Source organism: Tursiops truncatus, chromosome 4, assembly GCF_011762595.2.
Source record: "Tursiops truncatus isolate mTurTru1 chromosome 4, mTurTru1.mat.Y, whole genome shotgun sequence".
Classification (NCBI taxonomy): Eukaryota; Metazoa; Chordata; class Mammalia; order Artiodactyla; family Delphinidae; genus Tursiops; species Tursiops truncatus.
Window position 1 is genome coordinate 8310888 of NC_047037.1, and position 27722 is coordinate 8338609.

The 27722-nt window shown below is 41.1% G+C and overlaps 2 protein-coding genes across 2 annotated transcripts in view; one reads left to right on the plus strand and one right to left on the minus strand.

Annotated features, from left to right (window-relative positions):
- Positions 1-1357: 1357 nt before the first annotated feature.
- On the minus strand, positions 1358-25218 carry LOC109549816 (uncharacterized). Its single transcript, XM_073803645.1, has 5 exons — positions 25076-25218; positions 24408-24930; positions 10230-10292; positions 8146-8217; positions 1358-3131 (listed from the first exon to the last, which is right to left on the minus strand). Exons 1-3 carry the CDS (start codon positions 25216-25218, stop codon positions 10230-10232), a joined length of 729 nt encoding a protein of 242 aa, XP_073659746.1. The 3' UTR covers positions 1358-3131; positions 8146-8217.
- The window catches only part of SATB1 (SATB homeobox 1), a 99484-nt gene continuing 96814 nt past the window's right edge, over positions 25053-27722 (plus strand). Inside the window, exon 1 of the mRNA XM_033855275.2 lies at positions 25053-25224. The gene's annotated coding sequence lies outside the window, so the exon portion shown is untranslated. The remainder of the gene's footprint in view (positions 25225-27722) is intronic.

A 27722-nucleotide genomic window follows, 5' to 3' on the forward strand; every position in this document is an offset into this window, starting at 1 on the left:
CTATGGCTTTGATGATATTCCAAGAAGATGTAACCCTGAGCCGGGGCAATTCTTATTTTTCACCAGGAAATAATTCATCAGTATTTGTATGGCTTACCTATCAATAAAGTACATATTTTATATGAACCTTTCTTGTTCTGTTTTATAAAAACTGTATGATCTATTTCTATTTTTAAAATCAAGTATCTGTTACAGAATTACTAATATACAAAGCTATCAAATTTTCAAAGGACAAATGGGAGCATATTAATAAAATTCATTGATTTTTTAAAAGATAAATATCATTGTTTTTCATATTAAAAATGGTACTTATTGCTGAAAAAGTTAAGAAAATATAGATAAGCAAAATTAAATAATCTCATAATCCCAACACCCAGAAACAGATACCATTAACATTTTTTCTAGCTTTATTGTTATAATTGACCCATTAACATTTTATAACATGCCATATGTGTATATATATATGGTGTGTGTGATCATTTTACAAAAATTACTTTGTAACTTACTTTTTTCACTTAATGTTTCCATTTCTCACATCATTAAATACTTTCTACACCATTTCCCTTGTGATAGTGAGTGGAATTTTATAGATTGGATGTATTATAATTTATTAAACTAGTCTCTATACTTCGACATAAGGCGCTTCCAATTTTCCCCCAATATATGCTGCAACGAACATTCTTATACTTAACTGTGAACACATCCATATTTCCTTAGCACAAATTTCTAAAATTGAGTTTCTCTGTGTGAATGGATATACACAGTTTAAGGTTTGGGTTTTTTTTTGTTGTTTTGAAGACCATTACCCACCTGTTGTGCCAATTTACTATCTCAATCAGCAGTAGTTAAGGCAACTATCAAATAATATATCATCTCATATTTTTAAAGGAAACTTGCTCCCTTCTTGAGCCTCCAAAAAGATGATGAAATAAAGCTACATTTTCTTTTTTCTAGTATGGGAGTGCCTTTTTCCCGCAACTTTGATTAATTTTTTAATAGTTTGCTTCCTGCTATTAAAAAATGCATAACAACACGCATTATTGAGTGTGAGTTGCAAAGAAAATACAAGGTCATCTGAAGGAAAGAAGTTCAAGGGAGCATGGCAACAGCAGGAAGAACAAAAATGAAATTTATTAATTAGGCTCCTATTTGTAAATCTCTTGTCAAGGACAATTACGTTTTTAAGTAAGTTTTCTTTGGTATTACTAGTATATTTACATGAAAGATAATATGTTGCATTTTTATTTCAGATTCACCAGGTTTTCTTATAAAAAAGAAACTGGATCAGCCAGCAGTTGTATGTACACAAACAGTTGAGAAATAGTTGTCACATTTAAAATAAATTTCCCAGTAGAAATGTGATCATTAGTTCTTTATTTGTAGTTATTTATACACTGCACAAAGACCAACAGGGCCAAGAAAAAGGGAAATACAAATTTGTTAATGTCACAGTTCTGCTTGAACTTCAAATTTGGTTTCATGAATTATTCTTTCCTGTTTGGGACATAAGTCTTTGTTGCTAATACACATATCAGATTTATTTCATGTGCAACATTAAGATGACAATTCAATAATTTCCAATTATTAATGTTTACGCTAAGAGAAAAATTCACATAAGTCCTTAAAGAAAAAATAGCTGATATATACACTTCCCCATTTCTATAGCTAAAAACAGAAGAGCAATGTAGCTTAAGTTACTTTAAAAAATTTGAACAGTTTTCAAAAACTTTATTTCCCCTTCAAAGATCTGAAAGGCAGAGTATGAAATCAACCTACATTTTTTTTTCTACTCACCTAACATCAGTCAATCGTGGGTGACTAAATCTCTACAAGTTTGCTTTAAATTGAAAAGTCCTTTAAACTAATACTGTATTCTTGAAGTATCCTTAAACTAATACTGAATTTTTAAAGTATAAAGGAGACAAAGTTGGCATCTAGGAAAATAGAAACATTCTATTGATCTCCCAAGAGACATGAAGAAAGCCAAAGATCACATAAGCAGTCTGTTTGGCAGTGGCAATAGTGCAAGAAAGAGCTATTAGTTCTAAATAGCACTGTGCCCACCAGGACGCAGGAATTTGCACCCAGGATATCCTGTTGCTGTTTGCAATATTAATTTATACTTTCTGCAAACTGGATAATATATATTGGTAAGACAAGCAACATTGCTTCTCAAACAAAGCCATAGTGGGTAAAAGAACTGATAAGTGATTAGCAAAGTCGGGTTTACTTCTGGCAAGTACATCACAATGTTTGTAAGTCACGTATGAGATTGCCAAAGTGCCTATCGGCCAACTGAGCGAATCTTCTAGAAAAACGCCTCACAGTTGAAATGCTAGGGGAGTGACTCTGTAAATGCATGTCACACCTTGGAAGATTTTAATGATGTGGGGGTATGCACATGAACATATGCATGCAAAACGCTTTACTCTCCTTGTAATGCTCCAAATTCTAAAAATGTACATCTTGTGACTGGCGTGAATTATCTCTATGATACTGGAAAATTACCTGTCTTTCTAGCTTAAAGTTTTTGAAGGGCTTTTTGGTAGACTGAGTGTGCATTGAAAACATGATACCTTATTTTCCAGAAACCATAATCATTAGAAACTTTTGGAGGAGGGAAGAGATTTGTGTAAATTGGCACTTTACAACTCAGTACCTTTGAGTTTTAGTTCCTCCTTAATAGAAAATGTTGAATTTTTTCTTTCTAGTGAAAGGCTGTAGCTAGGTACGATGACTCTTATTTGGGGCTTCAAATTAAACTTCAAAAACAGCTTCACTAATATCCAGTGAATGCCTGGATGGTCCATCTTTCACTCCAACTCAGTGTGTGTAATAATGTCATATTTTAATTCATGTGTCTCTTCTTTGTTTAACTTGTCTGTTTTATTTCTGGTCTTACAGAGGTACCGTGCATTTCCCATGTGTCTTTAAGCCTCTGGCCAGTAACCATTTTCCTGATGCTTTCTGTGCCAAGGGAAGAAGAGATACCCCAGAAAGGGCCCTGACTCTTGCTACTCAGAGACCAGCAGCAAAGCATCATCTGGGCTTTTACATCAATCTACTTTTTACGTTTTTCATCTGACGAAATCCACTTTCAGGTGATGGGGATTACTTTTGTTACAGCAAGTCTGTAAAGAAAAAGGGAAAGAGTTAATGTTCAGCCTACAACATCCAAAATAAAATGTTTTATTGTGCAAAAGATAAAAGATTTGAAAGCCAAGCTTTGTTAAGAGAAGAATTTCTACTAGTCCTGTCTTTCCCCCTTTTGTCATATCACAAAGCAGGTGAATGCAGATCATAAGTTTTTTCCACAGCATAGAAACGACCTCTATTCCACGTATGACCGAGACTGTGACGTTTTCCCTTCATTGGTTTTATTTGGAAATAACTGTGTATTTACAGAAGAGTTGCAAACATGGTACAGAGAGTTCTCATGTACCCCTCCCCCAGCTTCCCATAATGATCAAAATTAAGAAACTGACATTGGCACCATACTCAGACTTTAGTTGGATTTCCCCGGGTTTTCTACTAATTTTCTTTCTTTTCCAGGGTCCAATCTATGACATCACATTGAATCTAGTGCATGAGTCTCCTCCAAGCTCTGATCATTTCATGGTCTTTCCTTGTCTTCCATGATCTCTACAGTTTTGAAGAGACTGTCCCTCAATCTGAGTTTATCTAATGTTTTCTCACGATAAGACTAAATGTTCATGTTTTGAGGAGGAATACCAGAAAGGTGATGTTAGGCCATGAATGGTATCCTTAATGTATGAGGATAAGACAAGGAGAAAATAAAAAGCCAGAAGTTTGCTCTGGTCCCAGGAGATGGTAGGGAGAGAAAAGAGACAGAAGCAGGGCAAGTAGATAAGATGATAATAGAGGTCTAGTTTTCAGGATCTCTTCCACACACAACTCTTTGGGCAAATCTTCAGGGCAAGGGCAGCTTTGTAACATCTTGATGGGTACAGAGTGACCAGAGGCCATTGGGTTGATGGCTCACTTTCCCAGACTTAGGCTCTAGGCAGTGATGTGCTGGTAAATGTTTAATAACTGGCCTTGGGGGTGGGGGGCTGGGGTAGAGGTGTGGGAGGGTGGAGGCCTGATTTATAAAGTTTGCTCATTTCCGTGGTGTAAATACTCCTGCCTTGACCAATTTGAAACTATCAACATAACATTACTGAACAGAATTCGGAAGAACTATGTTGTAGTTCACTGTTATATAGTATTTCTACCATGCATCTATAACAAACATAGATAATAGTAAAATGCAGTAAAATAAATAGGGAGTGATGATTCTGAGTATCAATTACCTTGGCTGTTAATATAATTTGTTTAAAGGTATGTTTATATTATTTGATTTATAATAATGGCTCTGTTTAACAGCTAGAGTGTAAAATTCCTAAAAAAATTTTTACAGGCTCCCTCCAGCATGTCACTGCTTCTAGGGGATTCTGGGCATTTGGTCCAGTACCACATCCCACGTGGATCAGAAGCAATGATGCAGAGGTGGCCGCAGAAGGTGTATAGGACTTAGAAAGCGGTCCTGTCTCCTCATGGCCTTTGTGTGGGAAGTAAAGCTCTCCGGATCTTGGGAAAGAGAAGGATGAGGGAGGAAGAGAATTTGAGATAGACTGAGTCATCTAAAATAATGTTACTCAGGCTTTCTGGGTGGCACAGTGGTTAAGAATCCGCCTGGCAATGCAGGGGACACAGGTTCGAGCCCTGGCCTGGGAAGATCCCACATGCCGCGGAGCAACTAAGCCCGTGTGCCACAACTACTGAGCCTGCGCTCTAGAGCCCGCAGGCCACAATAGCTGAACCTGCATGCCATAACTACTGAAGCCCACACGCCTAGAGCCCATGCTCTGCAACAAAGAGTAGCCCCTGCTCGCCACAACTAGAGAAAAGACAGAGTGCTGCAACAAAGACCCGATGCAGCCAAAAATAAAATAAATTTATAAAAAAATAAAATAAAATAAAGTAATGTTACTCAAAATCCAGTCCACGGGCAGTGCCAGTCCACTAACTATTACTGATCTGAGGTGAGATAAATACAGGTGAGTTCACGTTCAGAAATTTTTATCATAAATTGACATTGCCTTGACATCCTAGCATGTGATCAGGGGACGGGGTTTGTTGGACAAGATATAGACTAGTTCAGGTGCATTGAACTGGAATGGCAAGGTGCTTGTGGCATGAGCTGCATCCTAGTCCTACATAGGAAGGCCATGTATTGGATCCATGATCCATTGGAAAGATCAATCAATTTGAGAAGCATTCATCTCAAAGGGGCTGGTTTTGAAATCATCATCTTTAGAAGGGAATAAAATGCTGAGTAGTCTGAATGAGAGGTTGTCAGCATGTGTTCCTTGGACCAGCAACCTGGTCCACCCTGGAACCCCTTAGAAATGCAAGTTCTAAGTCCCCAGCCAATGTTCTGAATCAGAAACCTTGGGGGAGGGCCCAGAAACCTGTGTTTTAACAAGCCCTCTAGGTGTTTCTGCTTCACGTCTGCATTTAAGAACCACTGGTTAGAATGCTTTAAGTGAAAGAATTATGCTCAAGCTGGAGGAAAATGAAACACAATTAATTAAGTGCAAATTATCCCTGCTAGTATGCAGAGCTGGAGCCCATGAAAAAGATCAGACCAGGTAGAGGAAAAAGGAAGAAAACTCAACTTTCTTTGCATATCGGAATGATACGCAAATGCTAAAGCCAACTACTCTTAGTGGGTGATGATTTTTAATTTTTCTCTACAAGCTTACCCATAGGGCTGTGTTTCCACATTTCCAAGCATCAGTCATTTCCCAGCCCACTGCAGCCTGTTTTTATCAAAAAGGGTCACAGCGATAGGAACAAAAGAGTGTTTTCTTCAGCTTTGCTCTCACCACACAACTGCTGGATTTCTGGCTTTCCTCGCATTCCCTACAATTACCACTATTAATAGCTCAGGAGGCCCCTCCTGGCTGCTTTGGGTTCTCCATCCTTTTCCCTCTCTGCTCTCTATTCCAGGTACCCCTAGCATCTCATCTTCTCCAATGCTTCTGTCCCTTCCCAGATATGGTTTTGGCTTAGAATCTGGCTGACCTGGACATAAGCCGTATCACAGCCAAGAACTTCCCTCTGCTTTCCATCCGTGCTACGTTTTCTTTCTGGGGGACGCCACATGGGGCTCCCAGGATCTTCTAAGGCCATCTTTCTCAAACTGATGTGCAAGCAAATCACCTGGGGCTCTTGTTCTGGGACAGGTTTGATCCTGCAGGTCTAGGGTGGGCCCGAGGAGCTGCATCTCTAACAAGCTCCCAGGTGATGCTGCTGTTACCAGTCTGCAAACAATTATTTTGAGAAACAGGTTTAGAGCAGTGGTTTTCCTACTTTCACCGTGTCTTCTCCCCAGGTCTTGAACACAGGTGAGGAAGCGTCGTCACAGGGTGACCAGCTGTCCTGGTCTGACAGAGATTGTCCTGAACACCATGTGTCCTGGGATATCCCACAGTCCTGGGCAAATCTAACAACTGGTCATCCCAGCAGCCCCGAACCACTCTGAAGAGCCCTCATTCTGCTTCTCCCCAACTCCCTCCCCATCCGACCCTTGGATTTTTGCTTCTTGACTCTTAAGGTAAATGTTTTCCCTTGAGGCTCTTCATTTCTCCTCCGTGAGATGCCCTCTCCTTGGCAAACCTGTCTCCACTGGCCCTGAAGACAGAACTGCATCTGCACCCTATGTAGTTAGTTAGCCCAGTCTTTGGAAGAGCTGCCCATTAAACTTGGTTTGGAAGGTTCCATGTAATGTTTCCCCACAGATGGTCAGAACTAAGAGGCCTCTCTGAGATTGGCTGGGCCCCTATTTGACAGTTCACTCCTGTGCTTTCACATAAACATTCTCCTCCCTCCTGGTCTCTGCAGACCAAGCAGGATTGCCCAGTGCCTGGGAGCAATGCATATTCTGCTTTGCTTCTTAGGTGATGATATGGATGTTAACTGGAATTAGCAAAAACAAAAATCTTCAACTCTGAGGTTTGGCAAATACATGTTTTCCAGTATTTCCAATTGTCCTTTCTACGTTGAAGCCATGAATTCTTTTACGCACAACTTCATGCTTCATCATCATAGAAATACAGCTCTGATTATGTCCATCCACAGCTAAACACCTTCATTAACACTGAATTTCCAGCAGAATCATTTCCAGACTCCCCATGTTAGAACAAAGCAGTGGTTCTCAAAACTTTAGGATGCATCAGAATGACCTAGAGGGATTGCTAAAACACTGATTGCTGGCCTCATCCCTGAGTTTCAGATTCAGTTGGCCTGGGTGGGGACCCAGAAACTTGCATTTCTAACAAGTTTCCAGGAGATTCGGATGCTGCTGGCTCACAGAACACACTCTGAGAACCACCAGGCTAGTGGACCCCTTCCATCCGGCCACAGATTGCTTTCCTAACACCCAGCTACAGTACATGTTTTCTAAGATAGCCCTGTGCATACTGTATGCTTTCCTACTCTGTGCCTTTGTTTTGTTTCATTCATGTATTCACTCATTCATTGTCTTAGTCTCCTCAGGATGCTATAACAGAATACCAGAGACTGGGTGCCTTAAACAACAGACATTTATTTCTCATGGTTCTGGAGGCTGGAAGTCCAAGATCAAGGTGCCTGTAGGTTTGTTTCTTGGTGAGGGCACTCTTCTTGGCTTGCCGACAGCCACTTTTTCGCTGTATCCTTGTGTCTCTTCCTCATCTTCTAAGACGCTCCACCTTCATGACCTCATCTAAACCTAATTACCCCCCAAAGGCCCCACTTCCTAATACCACTGTGTTGGGGGCTGGAATTTCAACACAGGAACTTGGGGAGGGACACACATTCAGTCCAGAACACTCATGGATTCGTTCATTCAATCGGTGGTTCATTATTTCATCAAACTTTTTTTCCCAGTTTTATTGAGGTATAATTGAACAAAGTTGTAAATACTTAACGTTTACAACATGATTTTTTGATAAACTTCTTCAAACATCTTTTTTAGCATTTGCCAATTTATTTCTTTATTTTTAAAACTTTTTCATCAAACATTTTTTAAAGACCAACATGACTGACCCTGTCCAGTGCCCTCATGAAGTTTATGGTACAAGAGAAGAGAAATTTTACCCTTTTACGGAGTGCTTCATGGTTTCCAAAGAGTTTCCACACTCAATCTCCCATTAGATCTTCTCCAGAGCCCTGAAAGACCAACGGGCACAGATCGTTTTACACATTTCACAAATGAAGAAATTGAAGGGGAAGCGGCTCATCCAAGGTAATGTCAACGCAGGTCTCCCCAGTCCCAGGCCAGCATTTTTCCACTCAGTTCCACAGCTTCAGTCTTGGCTCACTGTACCCTCTCACTCCCTACTGTCCAAACTGTACCCCTTCTTTAAAGCCCAATCTGACACTACCTCCTCCACGAAGCCTTCCCTGATAACCCTAGTTAAAATAATTTCTCCTTCTAGAAAATTCGAATTCAAAAACATACATTCACCCCTGTGTTCATAGCAGCACTATTTACAATAGCCAAGAGATGGAAGCAACGTAAGTTTCCATCGACAGATGAATGGATAAAGAAGATGTTGTGTGTGTACACAATGGAATATTACTCAGCCATAAAAGGAATGAAAGAATGCCATTTGCAGCAACATGGATGGACCTAGAGATTATCATACTAAGTGAAGTAAGTCAGACAGAGAAAGACAAATATCATATGATACCGCTTATATGAGGAATCTAAAAAAAAATGATACAAGGGAACTTATTTACAAAACAAAAACAGACTCACAGACATAGAAAACAAACTTATGGTTACCAAAGGGGAAATGGGAGGGGAGGAATAAATTAGGAGGTTGGGATTAACAGAAACACAGTACTATAAAATAGATAACCAACAAGGACCTACTGTATAGCACAGGGAACTATATTCAATACCCTGTAATAACCTACAATAGAAAAGAACATGAAAAAGAATATATATGTATATGTGTAACTGAATCACTTTGCTGTACACCAGAAACTAACACAACATTGTGAATCAAGTATACTTTGATAAAAAAAAATAATAATTTCTCCTTCTCATAAAGTAAGATAGTACTTTATTTTGTGTCTCTACTGGCATTAAAAATATATATATATAAAACTTCCCTTTCTAGATAGACCCCAATCTCCTCAGGAATAGGATTAATACTTCACTCTCCTTTTGGTCTCCCAATGCAGTCAGTTCTTATCTTATAGTAGATGCTCATTAAAGCACTGAGAAATGAATAAAGGAATGAAGTTTGGGGAGATGAAAATTTCACCTATTTTCTGAGTCAGTAGTTATATTCATAAGATAATCAATGAAGAATATATTTGAAGATGAGAGCAGAGTTGTCTATTATCTCCATAATTAATTAAGTGACTGCTGGATGCCAGGTGATTTATGTTATGACATTTTGCTCTCATAACCTAACAGATAAAAAACATCGTTCCTATTTTCAAGTGGACATACTGAAGCCTCAAATTCTTTAGAAATTTTCCCCAAGTTCAGACATTGATGGCTTGTTAGAGAGGTGACCAAACTCAATTCCTTTTCACCTCATGTGGTAACATGAACACATGAAATCACCTCCAATTTTACTATAACAATAAGAAATTGTCCAGCATTTATCTACATAAGAAATTAGTTCAAATTGTAGTAATAATCTTGAGATCACCTTTTAGTAACATAGTCTCTCACAGTATTATTGACTCATCCTTGATTCACCATTTGTTGGGTGAATCCTTTGATCCATTTTTCCAAAAGAGGAAAGGAATTTCACTACTACCGTTGCTATTGCTATTTTCTTATTCTTCATGTGGTCCGTCATCACTAATTGTGAAAATGCTGCCTTCTGACTTAGTAAATCTGTCTTAACCAGTGGTACTGTGTTCTAATGGAACATGACTCCTAGACAAGAGAGTGTAAAAATTTGGGGCAAATCCTGGAACAAAGGTGGGGTGGGGGTGGATAAACCTAGAGATGCTTTCATGAATCACCCCCAAAGGAATAATAACTTTAGCAAAAATGAAAAACTCAGACATTAAAACAATTTGTTAGACATTTACCATTTTATAGAAATGAGAATTATTAGGGAGTTTAACCAAAGGACATTATTAATGAATGTCATAGGGCCTGGAGAGAGGCAGGTAAGAGACAGATGGCATTAAGGAGACAGCTAACTCACCTAGGAGGGTTCACAAGTGGGTTCTGCAGCTGAAGTCTTAGAAGAGCAGAGGCCAGCAACATCCTGAAAACCAAATAGGCACATCAAAGGTGACTGTTCTTCCAAATGTATAAATACCAATTTGCATCCTTTCCTCTTACAGGTACTGCAATATTTTACCTGGTAAACACCTGTCAGTATAATTGGCAGGGGTTATTAAAAGATCTTGTCATTTCATTAGCCATTAAGACAGCTAACAATAAATCCCAGTATCTTAACAGTTGTTTGGGTTTTTTGCTTTGTTTTTTGTTCTGTTTTTGTTTTTATTTCACTGAAACTGTTTCAGGTCATGAAAAAATTCTACCAAAATCTTCCAAATCTTCAGGCCTCCTGGGGTGTTCAGTTCAGAAAAATCAAGTCACAACAAATGTCTTCTTTCTTATACAGCTTTCTATTGTCAGATCAGGGAGCTGGAAAAGGTCATGCATCGAGAAGAAGGTGAAAATTGGGGAAGTAGATAAATATTTTTTCTAATTCAGGGCTGGTGAAATTAATGTAATACTGGCTTCAATGGGCAGTTTCAATCGCTCTTGTACCTGTCCTCAGAGATATGACACAAGCGGAAACTGAGCTTCTTGAAAATAAAGAACATAGACGTTTGATTTTTGTCAGTGCTTCTTGGAAAGAATTCAGAAGTGCCTCTTCAACCAATAGTAGGTAGGTTTCTAGAAATCTCTGCATTGGGGAATTCATAGTAAGGACAGAGTACAACCTATATATAGAAATGAAACTTGTTGCTAATGGGTGTGCTATCTAAGGACCAGTTACACGGAAATGTCATTTTGTTTGGTCACTAAGGAGCTGTAAAACAATGAGGTTTGTTTGTAAAATAACAGTAACAATACTAGATGATACTTACATATTTAAGTTCCACACAGTGTTCTAAATACATTTAATTTAATCTAAATACATTTAATTTAATCTTCCTAATCACCCAGTGAGGTAAGTACTATAATTATCATCATTTTACAGGATAAACTTAGAAACAAAAGTTCAACAACTTGCCCACGGTCTCACATCTAATAAGTGGTGACACAGGCAGCCTGGCTCCAGAGCCCAGGCTCTTACACAATAAACTCTATCAGATTTTTATATATAAACAATGGTATATACTTTTGAATATAAGGAACACATATTATTAATAATGGAACATAAGGAACACATATTATTAAAAATTTGAGAACGTGAGAAATGGAAGAAAAGAAATGGAAGAATAGTGCTACTAACCTCACATAATTGGACTTTATACTTTCTTTTTTTCAATAATTCCTCGTTGTTTCCTTTCCATCTTGTCTTTTGTATGGACTATGTTTTGTTTACTTTTATCTTCCATGATTATTTATAAAACAGATATTCTGTTTCTCATTCAACTCGTACCTATATTAAATTGTTCACAATTAACCTTAAGTGCATTCTTACCTAATGATTTAAAAAGAAAAGCAAAACTTCTAATGCTTTTTTAGTTTTCTCCATGTTCTCTTTTCACATTGTGATCGTAAGTTAGACTCTTTATTAAAAATTTTAAAACCTCCTTTTCAGGATTATTTTATTGAAAACATTGTTTCTTTAGTAAAAAAAAAAATTCTAGCCATCAGCATCAAGTCTTAATTCACTTCAATGTTCACTATACTTTATTCATTTATTACTTTGTATTTACCTTCTATGCTAAATTAGCACTAATCTTTTTCCCTGAAATTTCCTATTCTTGAATTTTTGTACTGTCTCACCTCTTAGTGATCTGGAAGCTATCTCTTTGCAATTTTTACAGAAAATAATCTGACACCTTGCAGATTTAAAAATGTTCTTCTGTTGTTTATACATATAAGCCAATAATTGGGTAGGCATAAAACTTGCAGAATCAAACTTGTTTCTCTTAAAATTGTGTAGAAATTGAACTATGGTCTTAAAAAAGTTCTTGTTCTATATTAGAAATATGAAGGCAATCTACAAGAGCACATATATGTTTTCCTAGATACTTGCAGGAATTTTGTTTGTCTTAGAAATTTAAAAATTTACCAGCCTATGACCAGACATTTATCTCTATTCCTTAGTTTTGCCCAAAAGAAACCTTACAGTGTCACTGTGGCTTTTACATGTAGAAAGTCTTCTTCTGGTACGACTTTGATTTTTACTTCTGATCCACCTGCTCTATTTTCAGGTGGATCATTTGACTCATAAATTTTATTTTATTCATAAATAAATGAATTATTTTCATTATTTTGTTCATAAATTCAAGAAATAGTTATCTAACACTAACAGTATATACTGTGTTAAGCACTCTGTTGGGGTAGGATTACAATAAGATGTTTACTGTTCTCAAGGAGCTTACAATCTAAGCTAGAACTCCATAACTTGCCCATTTTCCTCTTATCCTTTTAACTTTTATTCATTTTCTTTGGATAGTTAGACTAGTTATGAGGCTTATCTTCTGTATCCCTCATTTCTACTTCTGCAAAACAGAAATTTCACTTACTGAATTTTTTATTCAGTCACAATCTATTCTTATTTTTACCTGTTCTTGTTAAATTAAAAACAAAAGAGTCTGTCCTGCTATATTGTTATAATTGCATTCCTAAGACACCTCATATTATCAAAAGGTTATTACAAAAAACAATTATTTCAAGGAGAAAAGGGGCTAGGGGCTAAACAGTTTGAAATGCACAATAATAAAATAATGTTTACTACAGTAATTTTAATAAGTGTGTTTTTAAATCTGTTTTTAACTCAAATTACAACTAATAAATTTTTATTTCAAAATCAATAAATATAGTTCTCAACATTACTGACCAAGTAATGTTAGACTTACAATGTAAAGTAAGACCACATTTTAGACAACGAGTTCTTAGGACCATGAAATAAATTATATTACAGTTTGTAACTGTCTAAGGTAAGGAAAGGACTACAACACCAACTGAGCAGCCAGCCATTCAAACAAATCTATTCCAATTATTTTTATGGAATAATTTTGCTTCCACATGTATAACTCTAGTTCTAGACAGGCCATCATGTTAAAATTAACAATAGCCAGTAAAATGCAAACGATATATCTTAATTTATCAGTGGTGTTATCTCCAATTCCATCTACAGAGGAAAAGCTCCCATGCCTTCAATGTACTTCCATGAAATTCCCCTTTCCTTATAAGCTTACGGAGCCAGCTTCTAGCACTTACCAAGAAAGCAAAGGAGAGAACAAAAAAGGAACAAAGGAGAACATTTTGTGATGCTTATATATTTCAAGTCATTGGTGCACAAGGCCCAAGAAGCCATCAAAGGGAAGTCTTATGTTTGACCACTAAAATGCAGTAATGCAATTCTGCCCAGGAGTAACTTTTACTCTGCTATAGCATAGGAAACTCCCAAGGTATGTCAGGGCCAGCAACACTGAAGGCCACAGAAACATGTTACGGTATGAATGTGACAAAGTAGACTCTTCATTCCTTCCAATATCTGGAATATGCTTATTTCGCATATTTTTACTGTTGATGCATAAAATTCTTCTACAGACGGTTTTAAAGCCTTTAAAAAAGTAATTCGGTGGAAGAGTGTATTCATATATTGCAGCTCATTCAGTGTCTTTGCAGAAGTCCCCCAAATTGGAATCTTAACATATGCATATTGGGATGAAAGAAAAAACCCAGCTTAAAAACAGTTTTGTTAAATGTCTGTTTTTCTAATTCAATGAATGGTTTAAAAAATTAACTTCATTGTTTTTTAATTTACCATCTGTTAACTCAATAAATATGAGTTCTTAAAGTTAACCTAATTGTCTTGAAATTTGCTGTTTTTGAAGCTGATTAAAGTTATTTAAATTAATTTTATTGTATATTCAGACTAGAACAAGGCATGTCTGCATTTGGATAGATCTTGGCTAATAATTCACAAATAAATTTGCCCATTTAAAAAATGGACTAATTTTGTTTATGGTCCTTAATATATATCAGTCAACTTGCAGAAATGCAGAGATGCTGAGGTTAGATAACCAAAGATATAGTACATCAATACATCAAAATTTGTAGCCATTAAAAACTGACCAAGTACAAAATTTTCATCAACTCTGTCTCTTGTCTAATAAAGAGGAAACGTGGAGTTAATATCAACTAGAATGCAATTTCTTTTCACCCTACATTCTCATAGATGAAAGGAACTGCTGTGTTCTTTAAACATTGTCCTTCCTCTGGTCAGTTTATTGGATTAAGGGCGGTCATGGACCCAAGTGGACCGATCAGACTCTTCCTTGAGAATTGTGAAAGACAGAAAGATGGTCCTGTCTCTGGATGGCTCCACTGGAACATCCATGGCATGAGAACAACCTGCAACCATGTTCTGCTACGTAACTGAGGAGAGGAGCAGCTGGACAGTCATAAGGAAGAAAGCCAAAGAAGAGAGATGGAGAAAGAAGATGGACTGGGTTCCCTCTAGCACTTCAGGACTTCTGTTCTGGGAGGCCGCACTGCACCCCTGACTTTGGATTCCATGAAAAGCCCCAGTCTGCTTTTCCTTTTTTGCTTGAGCTCAGAGTCAGCTTCAATCACTTACAAGTCAAAACGACTTGAACTAATGCACAAGAGAGGAAATCCTCCTGATGGCAATGACTGTTTGATCATGGATTCCCAGGCTTTATTCCTCCCCCTCTTTCCTTTAGATGAGGAGAAACTTTTTATTTTAACATGTAATTTATCTATTTTTTTCTTTTATGATTATTGATTTTTTTTGGCTTCTCTAAGAAACCTTTGTCTATCTCCAACTTATGTTTTAAAACATAAAGCTCTACAAGCTTTAGGGCTTTAGCTTCTACATTTATAGCTATAATCTGTTGCCAATGAATTGTTGTGTATGATGTGAGGGAGGGATCAAGGGCTTTTTGTTTGTTTGTTTTCTCTATGGATGTCTAGTCATTCTAGCACCATGTGTTGAAAATACTTTCTTTGGTACATTGGGTTGCTTTGGAGGAGATGAAAATGGGGAGGGAGGGCATGGAGAGGCCATCTCAAACTAAACTAATGACTTAATAGTAAAATGAAGAGGTAGACATTTTATTTTGCTAATCTTATTAATGAGTTTAACAAAACGTAGTAGCCTCTTCATTTAACAAAAGAATGGGCTGACAGTCCATTTATTAGAAGTCACTTTTTCCATGAACTTGGACATAATGCACCTAAAACATAACTGATGACCAATAGTTAACTCAGTTTTCTGTTCTATGCTGTTGCCAGCTTAACCCTTTACACTGTCTGTATAATGTGCATCCATTCGTGTTCCAGACATTAACTGAGATTTAGACTAGGACTGTATCCATTAGATGGAACAGACTACATTTGCCCAAGAATATTAAATAAAACCAAACTGAAAACCAATTCAAAGTAGGATATAACTGTTGGCCCTGCTTGTTTGTCTGTCCTACTTTTTTGCACCAGAAGGGGAGCTTTTATTGTCCTTTCATTTGCGTAAGCCAACTTCCAAGTTATCTCAGGAAGATCTTAGAATAACAATATTATTGTGTTTGAGATGACCCCAAAGTGTGAATGATTCTCAAAATCCATTGATTCGCAACGTGCAAGTCACAGGTGAGCTGCATATAAATCATCTTCATGGTGCACATAGAAAGTGCTTAATATAGGCCAAGAACGCTGGGGTAAATGGTTGAGGCAACTGGCTCAGGGACTCTGACCATCATAAGCCCTTCCCAGGCGCTGTCGGGTCACCTGAAAGGTTGAAGGCCTCAATATCTTGGTACACTGGTCATCCGTTTGTAACAGAGCAGTTGGCTTATTCTCATCTAAGTACTTCTAGGAAATGTACAGTAGTGGATGGAAATCTACAGTTTTGGCCAATAAGCATCCACTTTCCCTATTTCTGGGAAATTATCCCCAATGTGTCTTGGAGAACTCCCAGACTACCTGATTTGGGTAGTGTGGCTAACACTCTCAAATCCAAGATGGGCATGTGACCCAAGGCTGGTGAGTTAAAGAACTGCAGCCCCTGACCAGGGTGAGGTCTGGGTACAGGATGCAATTTGATCCAGTCACAACCAGGTGTAATTTCTGGAAACTTTGAGAAAGAGGAACGCTCTTTGTGCTGGGGTTTCTACGTCAGAAGAATGGAAGCCTGGAGGGAGTAGCTTACTCTAGTAAAGGGACAACCAGCCTGAGGATAAAGTGAAAACAGAAGAAAAGAGGACCAAGAGAGAGATGGTGACATTATTTGAGCAGCTAGATTTAATTATGCCTAAAGCAGTCCTTACACTGTATTTTCCAATTTATGTGAGTATGTGTGAGAATATGTATGTAGCAGGGAGAATAAGCAATGAAACAAACTTTCCTTTTTGAGTTGGATTTCTGCCCCTTAACAGCCCAAGTTTCTCAAATCAATGTGGATTGCTGGATCGCAGCGTATTTTTTCTACCGAATCTGAATTTATAGATTTGGAGCCAAGGAATCTGCATTTTAAATAAGCATTCTATTTAATTCCGAAACACACTAAAGTTTGAGATCTACTGTTCCAATTTGATGGGTTAGGAAACTGAGACTAATAAAGACTAGGTGTCTTTCCCAAGATCATTCAACAACATATATTTATTCTAGGTGGGTGGGAAGACATAACAAACTAGCTGATTAGTTACAGAATCAAAACTAGAATTCAGTTACGCTCTTGTCTTCCTGGTGACTTTGATCTTCCCAAGCTTCTGCTCTAATACCTTTCTTCCCTATTCCAACATATTTTTCACCTAAAATAGGAACATTGGGTAGCATTCACAGTATATCAAAATAGGAGGTACTTTAACAATCTCAGGTCAGTGTTACTAGTGTGGATGGTCTGGAATTTGGAAACATTTCCACCAAAGCGAAGGAGGAGAAGAGGCAGCAGAACTAAGCAAATGCTGTCTCCAGGCAGTCCTCCCCCCTCCCCTTCCAAGTCTCAAAGATTCCTGTTTTTGTTAAAAATGCATGCAAGGGGACTTCCCTGTTGGCGTAGTGGTTAGGAATCCGCCTGCCAATGCAGGGGACACGGGTTCGAGCCCTGGTCCGGGAAGATCCCACATGCCTCAGAACAACTAAGCCCGTGCGCCACAACTACCGAGCCTGCGCTCTAGAGCCCGCGAGCCGCAACTACTGAGCCCGCGAGCCACAACTACTGAGCCCGTGCGCCTACAGCCCGTGCTCCGCAACAAGAGAAGCCACCGCAATGAGAAGCCAGCACACCTCAGCGAAGAGCAGCCCTCCCACTCGCTGCAACTAGAGAAAGCCCACGCACAGCAACGAAGACCCAACGCAGCTAAAAATAAATAAATTTATTAAAAAAAAAACCAAAACGTTGCATTCAATTCTAGTGTATGTATAACTGTTTTAATAGGAAAAGAATTTCTTCCAACATCTTTAAGTAAAAAAATAAGTACTCCAGAAATAGAGGCCATCATTATTCTCTGGCTTTGTGTGTCCCTGGCACAGCAGCAAATCACCCAGGAGGGACTTGCTTCTACCCCACTTACATTCCAGTCAATTCATTTTCTATTCTTGTTTAGATCCCAGGATTTCTTTTCTACTAGAATCATAATGACAGCAACAACATTAACAAAAGAAGCCATTGTTAGCCTTTATTGAGTACTAGCTGTTTTGAAACCCTGGGCATTTACTCTCTAGAGGAGGTGGGTACAATTATTATCCCCATCATAAGGATGAGGAAGTTGAGGCAGAAAATTAGGAAATTTGTTCAAGGTCAAACAAGCAGCTGAACCAGGATTAGAATCCAGGCAGTCAGACGCCCAAGGCTGCTTTGCCTATATCTGTTAATTTACTCTGAAATTCATGTAAAATATTATGATATGCTCATGCTGCTCCTTTGTCTTCAAAACTCATGGAACATATAAAACGGGTGAACTTTATTGTATAGAAATTATACCTCAAGAAAGCTGAGTAAAAAAATGACAATTTGTAGAGCGAGCTGTTGAGAATTTAAAGATTTGATTGCCCGGTGAATTGAGTGGCTTTAAGAATCTGGATGTGCCCATGGGAACAGAACCTACAAGAAACCAATCACATACCTTATGAGAGAATATCTAGCGTTTCTAAAGTTATACAGGCGTTTATGGGAGAGTGTGGGGTGTTCTTGCAGACTGCTGACTGTGGAATGGCAGGCAAGTATGGTTTCAAAGCAGGAAAGGAGCTGGGAAAAAGGAGGGTTTGGTGTCCTCAAGTTTTTTAATTGAAAAATTAACATCATTGAGACGGTCTTGGGCACATGGATATAGGACAGACTGAGTTATAATATACTCTGAAGGACAGTAATAAAGAATTTGGCTTTCACTAGAAACATACATAAGCTATACAAATGGGCCTCTGTAGTTCCACAGAGCCTGAGGATAGTTTTAGGGCCCAGTACAAAATCCAACTGTTTAGATGGCATTCCTCAATAAGGTGGAAAGATCAGGAAGTTTAGTCCCAGACAACACATATTCTGATGCCTGCTGATCTTTGTGTCCCGCACTGAATGATTTATGCATTTTAAAAATCCAATAATATGTATCAGAGAATGACACAGAAAAATTACATCTGATCAAGAAAAGATCATTGTGCATCCACGTTGCTGCAAGTGGCATTATTTCGTTCTTTTTTATGGCTGAGTAATATTCTATTGTATATATGTGCCACATCTTCTTTATCCATTCATCTGCCAATGGAAATTAAGTGAAGTAAGTCAGACAGAGAAAGACATATCTTATGATGTCACTCATATGTGGAATCTAATTTTAAAAAATTGTATAAATGAACTTATGTACAAAACAGAAACAGACTCACAGATTTTGAAAACAAATGTATGGTTACCAAAGGGGGAATGTGGCAGGGAGGGATAAATTAGGAGCTTGGGATTAATGTATACACACTACTATATACAAAATAGATGAACAACAAGGGCCTACTGCATAGCACAGGGAGCTCTACTCAGTATTCTGTAATAACCTATATGGGAAACGAATCTGAAAAAGAATGAGTATATGTATAACTGAATCACTATGCTGTACACCTGAAATTAACACAACATTGTAAATCAACTATACTCCAATAAACTTTTCAAAAAGTCATTAAAAAAAAGGACTGTTTTGCTCTTGAAAAATAAACAGTCTAGCAAAGGAAGTGTATAACATAAGGAGTACTCAAAATATGTGCCCCCCTTCTAAAACTTCAGTTTTCTTCTCTTTCATTTATTAGCTCTGCAAATATTTATTGGGTACCCCCTATATACGTGGGAAGTTGTGTCCTATAAAATGGGCAGTGTTATAGAGGGCTTTGCATCATCGCTCAGATGGTTATGCGGTATCAACTAGACCCTCCCGGCTCCAGCCTTTTCCTATCCACTCTGCCACCAGAGTGACCTTTCTAAAGAGATCTGATGGTGTTACCCCATCCTTACAAGCTTTAATGACTCCCTATCTCATGAAGTAGGAAACAGGCGACTGACTGGGGGTCCTTAAGCTGATTTTGACCTGTAGACGTTTTCCCTCCACATGGGTTCTTTAAAATGTGGATAAGTCCTCAACATTTAAGATTGCAATTTTTCATAGCAATCTGAATCAGTAGCTTCTCTTTAAAAGCTGGAAGATCTGACACTTGGTATGATTGGCCTTCACCATTCCACTTAGGCAGAGAATCTCTCTCCTGCTTGCCATTGTCGCTACCAATGCTTATGGTCTTCAACTCCGTCTGCTTTGCTCATTTACGTTCGTGCTTGGACCAAGGTAATGTAAGAGTTTGCAATCCCTTGATGCCTAAACTCTATAGAGTATGTCTTCAAGGTCCTTCACAATTTGAAGCTCTTGGGTTTCATCCTTTGCAAAGACCCCATGTTCCAGCCACACTGAATTCCCTGTAGTCCCCTAAATGACAAGCTTTGTCATCCTCAGTGCCCTGACTCCTGCTGGACTCTGCTTGAAATATCTTCCCTCCATCTTCCTTTTTTGCCTAAAGGAATCTCATATATCCTCAAGACTTAGTTCAACTCCTCTATGGAACTTTCCTCAATCCTGCCGGAGAGTTATTTGCTTCTACCCAAGTGTTCCCATAGCACTTTGTGCCTCTACTAGCATTGCAATTCTAATAGAATTCAAAATTCAAAATTCTTTCTGCATCTATCCAATTGGAAAATGTATTTCTTGAAAAGGAGGACTCTACCCACCTCTATATCCCCAACCCTTAACAGGGTGCCTGGCATCTAGTAGGTACACGATGAATGGTTACTGAATGAACAAAAATATGGATGAATGAATGAATGAATGAATGCATGAATGAATACTTCCAAGAGAATTTTTGTGTGTGTGTCACAAGATTGTGACATTTAAAATAAGGGAAGTAATGACTCGAGACCAAATTTCAAAGTTTGATAATGATCATGACATCTTCTGATAACAGTTCTTAAAAGTTCCTGTTCATTGTACCCTTTCCAGGAAAACAAGGCTTGAGAAAATACAGTGTATATAATATTAATAAATGGATAAAGAGTGACTTAAAACTGATAGGGTGCCACATTTTGGTGGGGGAGGGGTGGGTTATAGGGCTGCATTCAGAGAGTGGATGGTGAAAGAAACCACAGCATGTCTCCCTTTAAGCTGGTGGACTCTCTGGCAGCGTTTACCCTGAGGAGGGGAACATTTGGGCCACAAAGTGGCAGGAAGAAATCAGTTAGCTGGAGGCGATCATGTGGACACAAGTCACCATGAATATATCAGTTTTTAGAGCTGTGTACCATAGTTCTCCACTTTGGGGCACAAGGTAGGCTGCTCTGTTGGGCCTTGTTGTGATGATTCCATGGAGCCATGTCATCACTCTTGGACAATGAGTTGTGTGTCCAAATGATGTGTGTCACTTCTGGCCGCAGCACTTAAATACCAGTACGAGACTCTCCAGAGTGATCTTTATTTTTACCATAGCAACATGAAACATTCAAGGTGGCAACTGTTCCATCTGCCTGCGACCCTAAATGAGGAGACGTGGAACAGACCAGTAGACCTGCAGTGGACTCATCGCATAACCAAGAAGACAACCTTTGCCATTATAGGTCACTAAAAATTGGAATTGTTTGTTACTCTGGCATAACATAGCCTATCCTGACAAATACAATAGATTTGCTCTGTTTTGCAGCAGGTGGCAGAACTAATGGCTGGAAGTATTAGGAAGACCGATTCTGTGCAATTTAAGACAAAGATGTCATAAAGTGTACAAACACAGAACTACTTAGGATGTTATTCATTCACACAGTGTACACTGAACTCTACTCTGTGATAAGTATTCTTTAGATAAAATCCTTGCCTCTATGGAGGTAAGTGGTGAGTTTCCCTTCACTCAAGATGTTTGTATTGATGGTCCCTAAAGTTTTCACTCAACAAATCAACTTTAAAAATGCCTTCCAACCTGGAACTTCAGGATGTCTATTTCCTCCAGTTTAAAAAGGAAAAAAAAAAAACTATTTAAAAAAAATATTCCTTTGACTCAAACCATTTACTGATCTGCTGAGTTGTCTTTTCACATTATAATGTCATTTTCCCAGCAAGTAAGTGCCTTGCAGGCCAAGACTGTTTTATTCTTCCTTTGCATCTTTCTCATACTATTTAGTAGGTAATATTTTACTGTCTGTTCTCCTAGGAAGATAATGAGCTTTTGACACTAGCTATTATTATTGACCAATTGATAGGCTTCAGATTTAGTTGTCTTTCAACCATTTAAATTAGGTTTGGACTTGTTAAAAAAAAAACTAGCAGCACAAACGTATTACCCTAATAACTTTCAGGCAAGATGATTTTTCCTTCTGAAAAAAAGCCTTAGCCCTATACCATTGAATTTGTGGCCAATTACAATATTTCATTAACTTATTAATCCAGTAAGTATTTAATGTATTCCTACTATGTGCCAGGGGACAGGGTTTACATTGCGTTTACCAAGATATGTTATTTCATGCACTGTACCCATCATTACATCATTCTACATTATAACAGTGACTATGAGTTCTCTGTATAAGACTATTTCCCCAGGGGAAAGCAAATTCAAAAGGTTGGGGCAAAATGTTCCCTTGGTTTAATGCAGAGGACCATATCACACCTTAAATTCTGGGGGCTTGGTTGATAATTTGGAGGAGTAGATGAGTACGTAAGAGTGTGTAAGGGAGGAGAAACAATCCTTTTTTTATATTTCGATTTCTGCTAAGCTTCAGTTCAGGCTTTCAGAATTGGAGAATCAGCTTCCTGCTTCAAGAAATTGCTAATAAGGGTAATTAAAGACCGAGAATTTATTCTTTCCATTCCAAACCTGATGTCATTCCCAGATGGAGATATTGGTACTAGTTAGGCAATTCAGCATTTTGGTAAATGAAGGCAGGAGGATTTGGTGTCTCTTGGACCCTGTGGAGACAGAAAGTGGTCCAGAAAGGAAAACTTGGGTTTTATTTTGTTTTGCCCATTGCAATCATTTATACCTTTTTGCTTTAGAACCAGAAGCTGAGGTGGGCACCTGTGTCTTAAAAAAAAACGAGGGGCTAGTTCTCTTAAAGAACGCTAATTCATAAACTTTCTACATTCTTATGTCTTTAGAATTGTCAACTCTGCATAAAATGACAATCAACTGAAAAAGATGGATAAATTCCAGTGAATTCAATACCCATTGATAGAAAAGAACAGGCATATCAGAAACCAGTGTGAATACAGGCAGTATTATCCTTTATTTAGAAAAACCACACAAAAATACAGCACAGTTGATGTACCGTCACCAGGACTTGAAAGCAGAATCAACCACTGTGTAAAAGGTAAAATAAGAGGGCACAGATATCAGGATTTTCCCAGCGTGCTTTATTCATAGACATCTGACAGAAGAGGACCTAACAGAGCTTTGAGGAAAAACTGAATTCTCAGCCCACTGCCACTTTCCAGGAACTTCACTGCAAAACAGTGCTCTGCGCTGGCGGGATGGAGATCTTAGCAATCTTCGTCCTGCTCCCATAGTTTCCTGCTCTCTAAATACAATTATTTATGGGGTCTTAATAAGAGAACGAGCCTTGTGTGAAAGGAACTCAAAGTGCAGCTTCTAAAAATACACCGAGGCGCCTCTACCGTCCTTATTGTTACAAACTGACGTTTTGCAGTTCGAGCTTAACGACTACACACACACATACACACACACACACACACACACACACACACACACACACACACGAAGAGAGAAAGTAAACACTGTGTTTTTTCTTTCTGCGATTCTCTTAACTTTGAGTAAACAGTAGTCATTTTCTATTGTCATACTCAGTGCGCATTTCCCAAAGACAACACAACACAAAAGACCTGTTAGCTCCCTTAGAGCTGGGGGTAAGAACGGCAGGAAAAGAAAGCAAAGTTGACCGAGTTCCAGTTTCTCCTTAGCCTGGGTCCTGAATCTCCAGTCACCTAGATCTTGCAGAGGTGTTTGGAGTTTCACTCCCCTTTTGGAAAGGTTTCCTCGCCCCTTCTCCTCTCCGAGTCCGCTGTCATTTAATCCTCACTTGCCCTTTTTGCTTCCCGCTTTTTGGAGAAATTGGACCTCAGTTTAGGCGTCTTTTGCCAATGGGTTGAAAAGAAGTACAGCTGCCGACGGGAGGATATTAAATAAATGAGCAGGGGCGCGGCATGGGGAGGTCTGCAAGAGGGTCCCCTCCTCCTCTTTCCGCCACGTGCTCCGCAGTTGGGGTGCAGCGCTCCTGGATGGGGTGCTGAGCGGGGCGAGGGTGGGGTGAAGAGAGGTGCACCGAGCAGGTTGGAAGGGAAGGAGGCCCTCTAGGAAAGATCGTCTCGACCGAACACTGACGAGAGAAAAAAGCTGGCCCACATGCCCCTAGTGGGGAGCGATCCACCCCACGGAGGCTGGCTTGGGGCGGGGGGGGGGGGTGCGTCGGGGCCTCTCACCTGACTTCCTCCTCCGCTGGCACACAGCTACAATCATCCCCTTCCCGCTCCCCACCCCCCCCAGCCAAAAAAAAAAGCCCAGCCAAACAACGAACAACAAGAGGAAGCCGCAGGCGGCTGGAGGAGGGGTGCGCGCGCTGGGGGCCCGGGAGAGGTGAGGGGGGGTGGTTGGCGGGCGTCAAGAACCGCGCCGCGCACAGCCAAGCGCTCCCCCAGGCGCCCACACTTACCCTCGCGGCCGAGGGTCCGGTCTCCGGCGCCGATCGTAGCGCGCGCCCCTCGTCCGCCCGCGCCCCTCCGGCCCGCTGCCCCCCACACCCGGGCCGGCGCGCTGGGAGGGAGCCTGGGAGCGGCGGCGGCGGCGGCGGCGGCGACTCGGGCTCGGCTCGGCTCGGGCTCCAGCGCGCCCAGTGTCGCCGGCGGTCGCCGAGGCTCCACCGCCAGGGGGAGAAGCCGGGGTGGGTGCTGGGGAGGCGGGCCGGGCCCTCGCCGCCCCGCCGGCCAGCCCGCGCCGCACACGCTCCTCGGCGGCGGCGGGCGGCGGCGGCGGCTACGCGGGGTCCGCTGAGCCCCCGGGCGCCGCGTGCCCGGCCCGAGATCTGTGGCTGGATGCGCGCCCGGGTTGCTGCGGGCTCCCGCGGGGGGCGCCCCGGCCGCCCCGGTGCGCCTCCAGACTGCGGGCGCCGAGACCGCCTAGCAGAGAGCGACTCCCGCCGGCCCCTTCCCCCTCCCGCCCCCGCCGCCGCCCCCTCCCTCCCCCCGTTAACATCTCCTCCCTCCCCCCCCTTCCTTCCCTCGGCCCCGCGCGCTCGCTAGCTCGCTCCTCGCCTCTCTCTCCCCTTTAAACGCCCACTTCGGATGGGAAAAGAAGACAACTTAAAGTCAAGTTGCAATTAACTTCCGCGGCAGCCGCAGCTCCGGCGGCGGCGGCACCAGAGGCAGAAGCCGCCGCCTCGGAAGTCCGACGCCGCCGCGCCCGCCCGGGAAGCTGCGCCTGGTCTCGGGCCGTGCTCGACAGCCACCGCCGCCCCCAACGCCCATGCCTGAGTGAGTTCTGCTCCTTTGCCTCTCTCTCTCTCTTTTTTCTTTTTGGCCCCTACTCTTAACCTTTTATCTCTGTCTTTCTTTTTTCGGAGTCGATCTAAACTTCACCGTAGCGCCCACCCACCCGCGGTGCCCGTCGTTGGGGCGACTCGGCTCCTCTCTCGTGGGCGCCCGGGGACAGGGGTCTTCCGAGCTCCTTCTCTCGCGCGCGGCCGGATCCGGAGGGGTGGCCAGGAGAGTGAGGGAGAGCACCCGGGACGGGGGACTTGAAGATGCCATTCGTTCTTTCTCGGGGTGTGGACACCCTCACACACACCTGCCCGACAGACCCTGGCTGAACAAACTCCTTCAGGTCATCGGTAGAACCCCTTTGGGAAGAGAAAAGGGGGATCGAAAAGACCGAAGGAAGCACACGGGGAAAGGGAGACCCTCTCCGTGCGCCCCGGGGCCGGGCGGAGTAGGCTGGGGAGTGGAAACGTTCCCCCGCCGGATCGCAAGTTAAGCTCAGCATCCTTCCCCGGTCCATCTGCGCCTTCCTCCGCCCCCCGCCGGCGCGGCTGGTTGGGAGCAGTGGCGGAGAGAGGGGCCTGGGAAGTTTGTGGCAACTCCTCCATCCCGGGAGCCACTCGGGCCCCGGGGTGTTCAAGTTGGAGCCGGGAGTTTGAAAGGGGCGGCAGTCCGCGTTTCGAGCCCTCGCCGGTTGTAGTGAGGTCGGTCCTGAAGGCGCTGCTGGAGGGAATGTGGGTTTGGAGTTGGGCTGGAGGCCGGAAGAGGTGCTGCCCTCTTTGCAGGGACAGAGACATCACAGGTGCGGCCTCGGGGTCCGCGCCGTGTCTCCCTCCTGCGGCCCCGACCCGAGCGTGGCGGCCTTCTCTGAGCGCTCCACTACCGAGGCTCCCGAGGCGGCAGAGCGTGGGTTTGGACCACCACGATGAGAAGGACAAAGCAGGCGGGTGGCAGGTCCGGGGAGTGACAGGCGCGTACCGGGGAAATCCACCGAGCTGGACTCTTGGGGGCGACCCCAGAAGACGGAGAAGGGCTTAGGGCTCTTGCTGGAGATTTTGGCCCTGACCTTAATTAGAGCGTAGCAAATTTCACTTACAAGCGTCAACCACCGGATCGCGTCTCAAAAGTGCCCTGGTTGGCAGCTTGGACCTCTGCGCCTTTCCTGGGCGAACTTTCTCAGCAGCATTCCGGATTTCCAGGCAAATGCTGTTAAGACTTGGACTCCACATGGTTGTAAAGAGACAGAAAAGCTAAAGACGTCCTGTTCTCAGGAGAGAACCTTTCTGCCCCGACTGGCTGGGGGTCCATCCTGGGAGGCCAGGGGACCTGAGTTTCCCAAGAGGACAGAAGAGGGGGTAAGAATGAGTAAAATGCGACTTGCTGGGTGTCAGGATTTGTCCTAAGCAGTCCCTGAAATCTACAGTGTTTGTACTGCTGACAGAGTAACTCATCCCGCTGAAACTTTCTTGAAATTTACACCCAATCTAAAGTGGATTTTTCTGAGATGTCAGGAATTAAGATTTATTCTGTCGTCAAAAGTAGCTGGGGGGGGGGGGAAACTAAGACTGGAGAAAGCCAAGGTTGAGGTGTTTGCTCTAAAGACCTTTACTCTGCTGTGTGGTACTCGTGCTATGATTTAGCAGCGGTCCTTCATTTCTATTGCATATTATTTTAGTAGAACAGTAGTACATTCGTATACCGCCTGCTCCAGTCTGCTGGCAAACATTAGCATTCAGGCTTACATTTTTGACAAATGTGCAGACAGGAATAGCATGAATAGGCATCTTAAATATTAACAACCTAAGCATCTGTTGTGAAACAATTTTAATATATTTACTCTGTTTTTCTCACATTGTTAGAAAAGGTTATAATAAGCGCATAATCTCAACTTTAGTTAGCAGGAGTAACTGGCTGTATCTTTCACTACCTCTCCAAGTGTTTAACACAATCACCAGACATAAATACTTTAACTAACTCGGTTAGGCACATTATTAAATACACTTTAGACAATGTGTATTCTATATAAAATGTAACAGTAGCAAAATATGTATCCTATTTGTGCACATTTTAAATGACTATACATTTTATAAATATACCGGGCATGTTTATTCTTCATCTCCATTTGACACTTATTACTTCATATTTTTCCTAATGGAAACAATATTTTAAATGTAGAGTCGTTCAGTCATATGTAACACATAATATGTAAACAGTAGCTATAAAATACAAAGCATTGTTAAATTTGAGTATGGCTGCATGTAACAAGATTATACAAGAGAAATAAGAATCACTGCCCAATTTTATATTCCTTTCTAAATAATGAATACAAATGATGGATGAAAAAAGAACAAATAGGGATTTCCTTCCTAAAGTACTAGTGCCCTAAAATGTGGGGGGTGTGGGTATGGGGGGACAAGGCGGGGGGGGAATGAAGGGAGGAAGCAGAAAAAAAAAATATCAGCAGAGAAAGAAGACTTAAAGAACTTCCAAAAGTC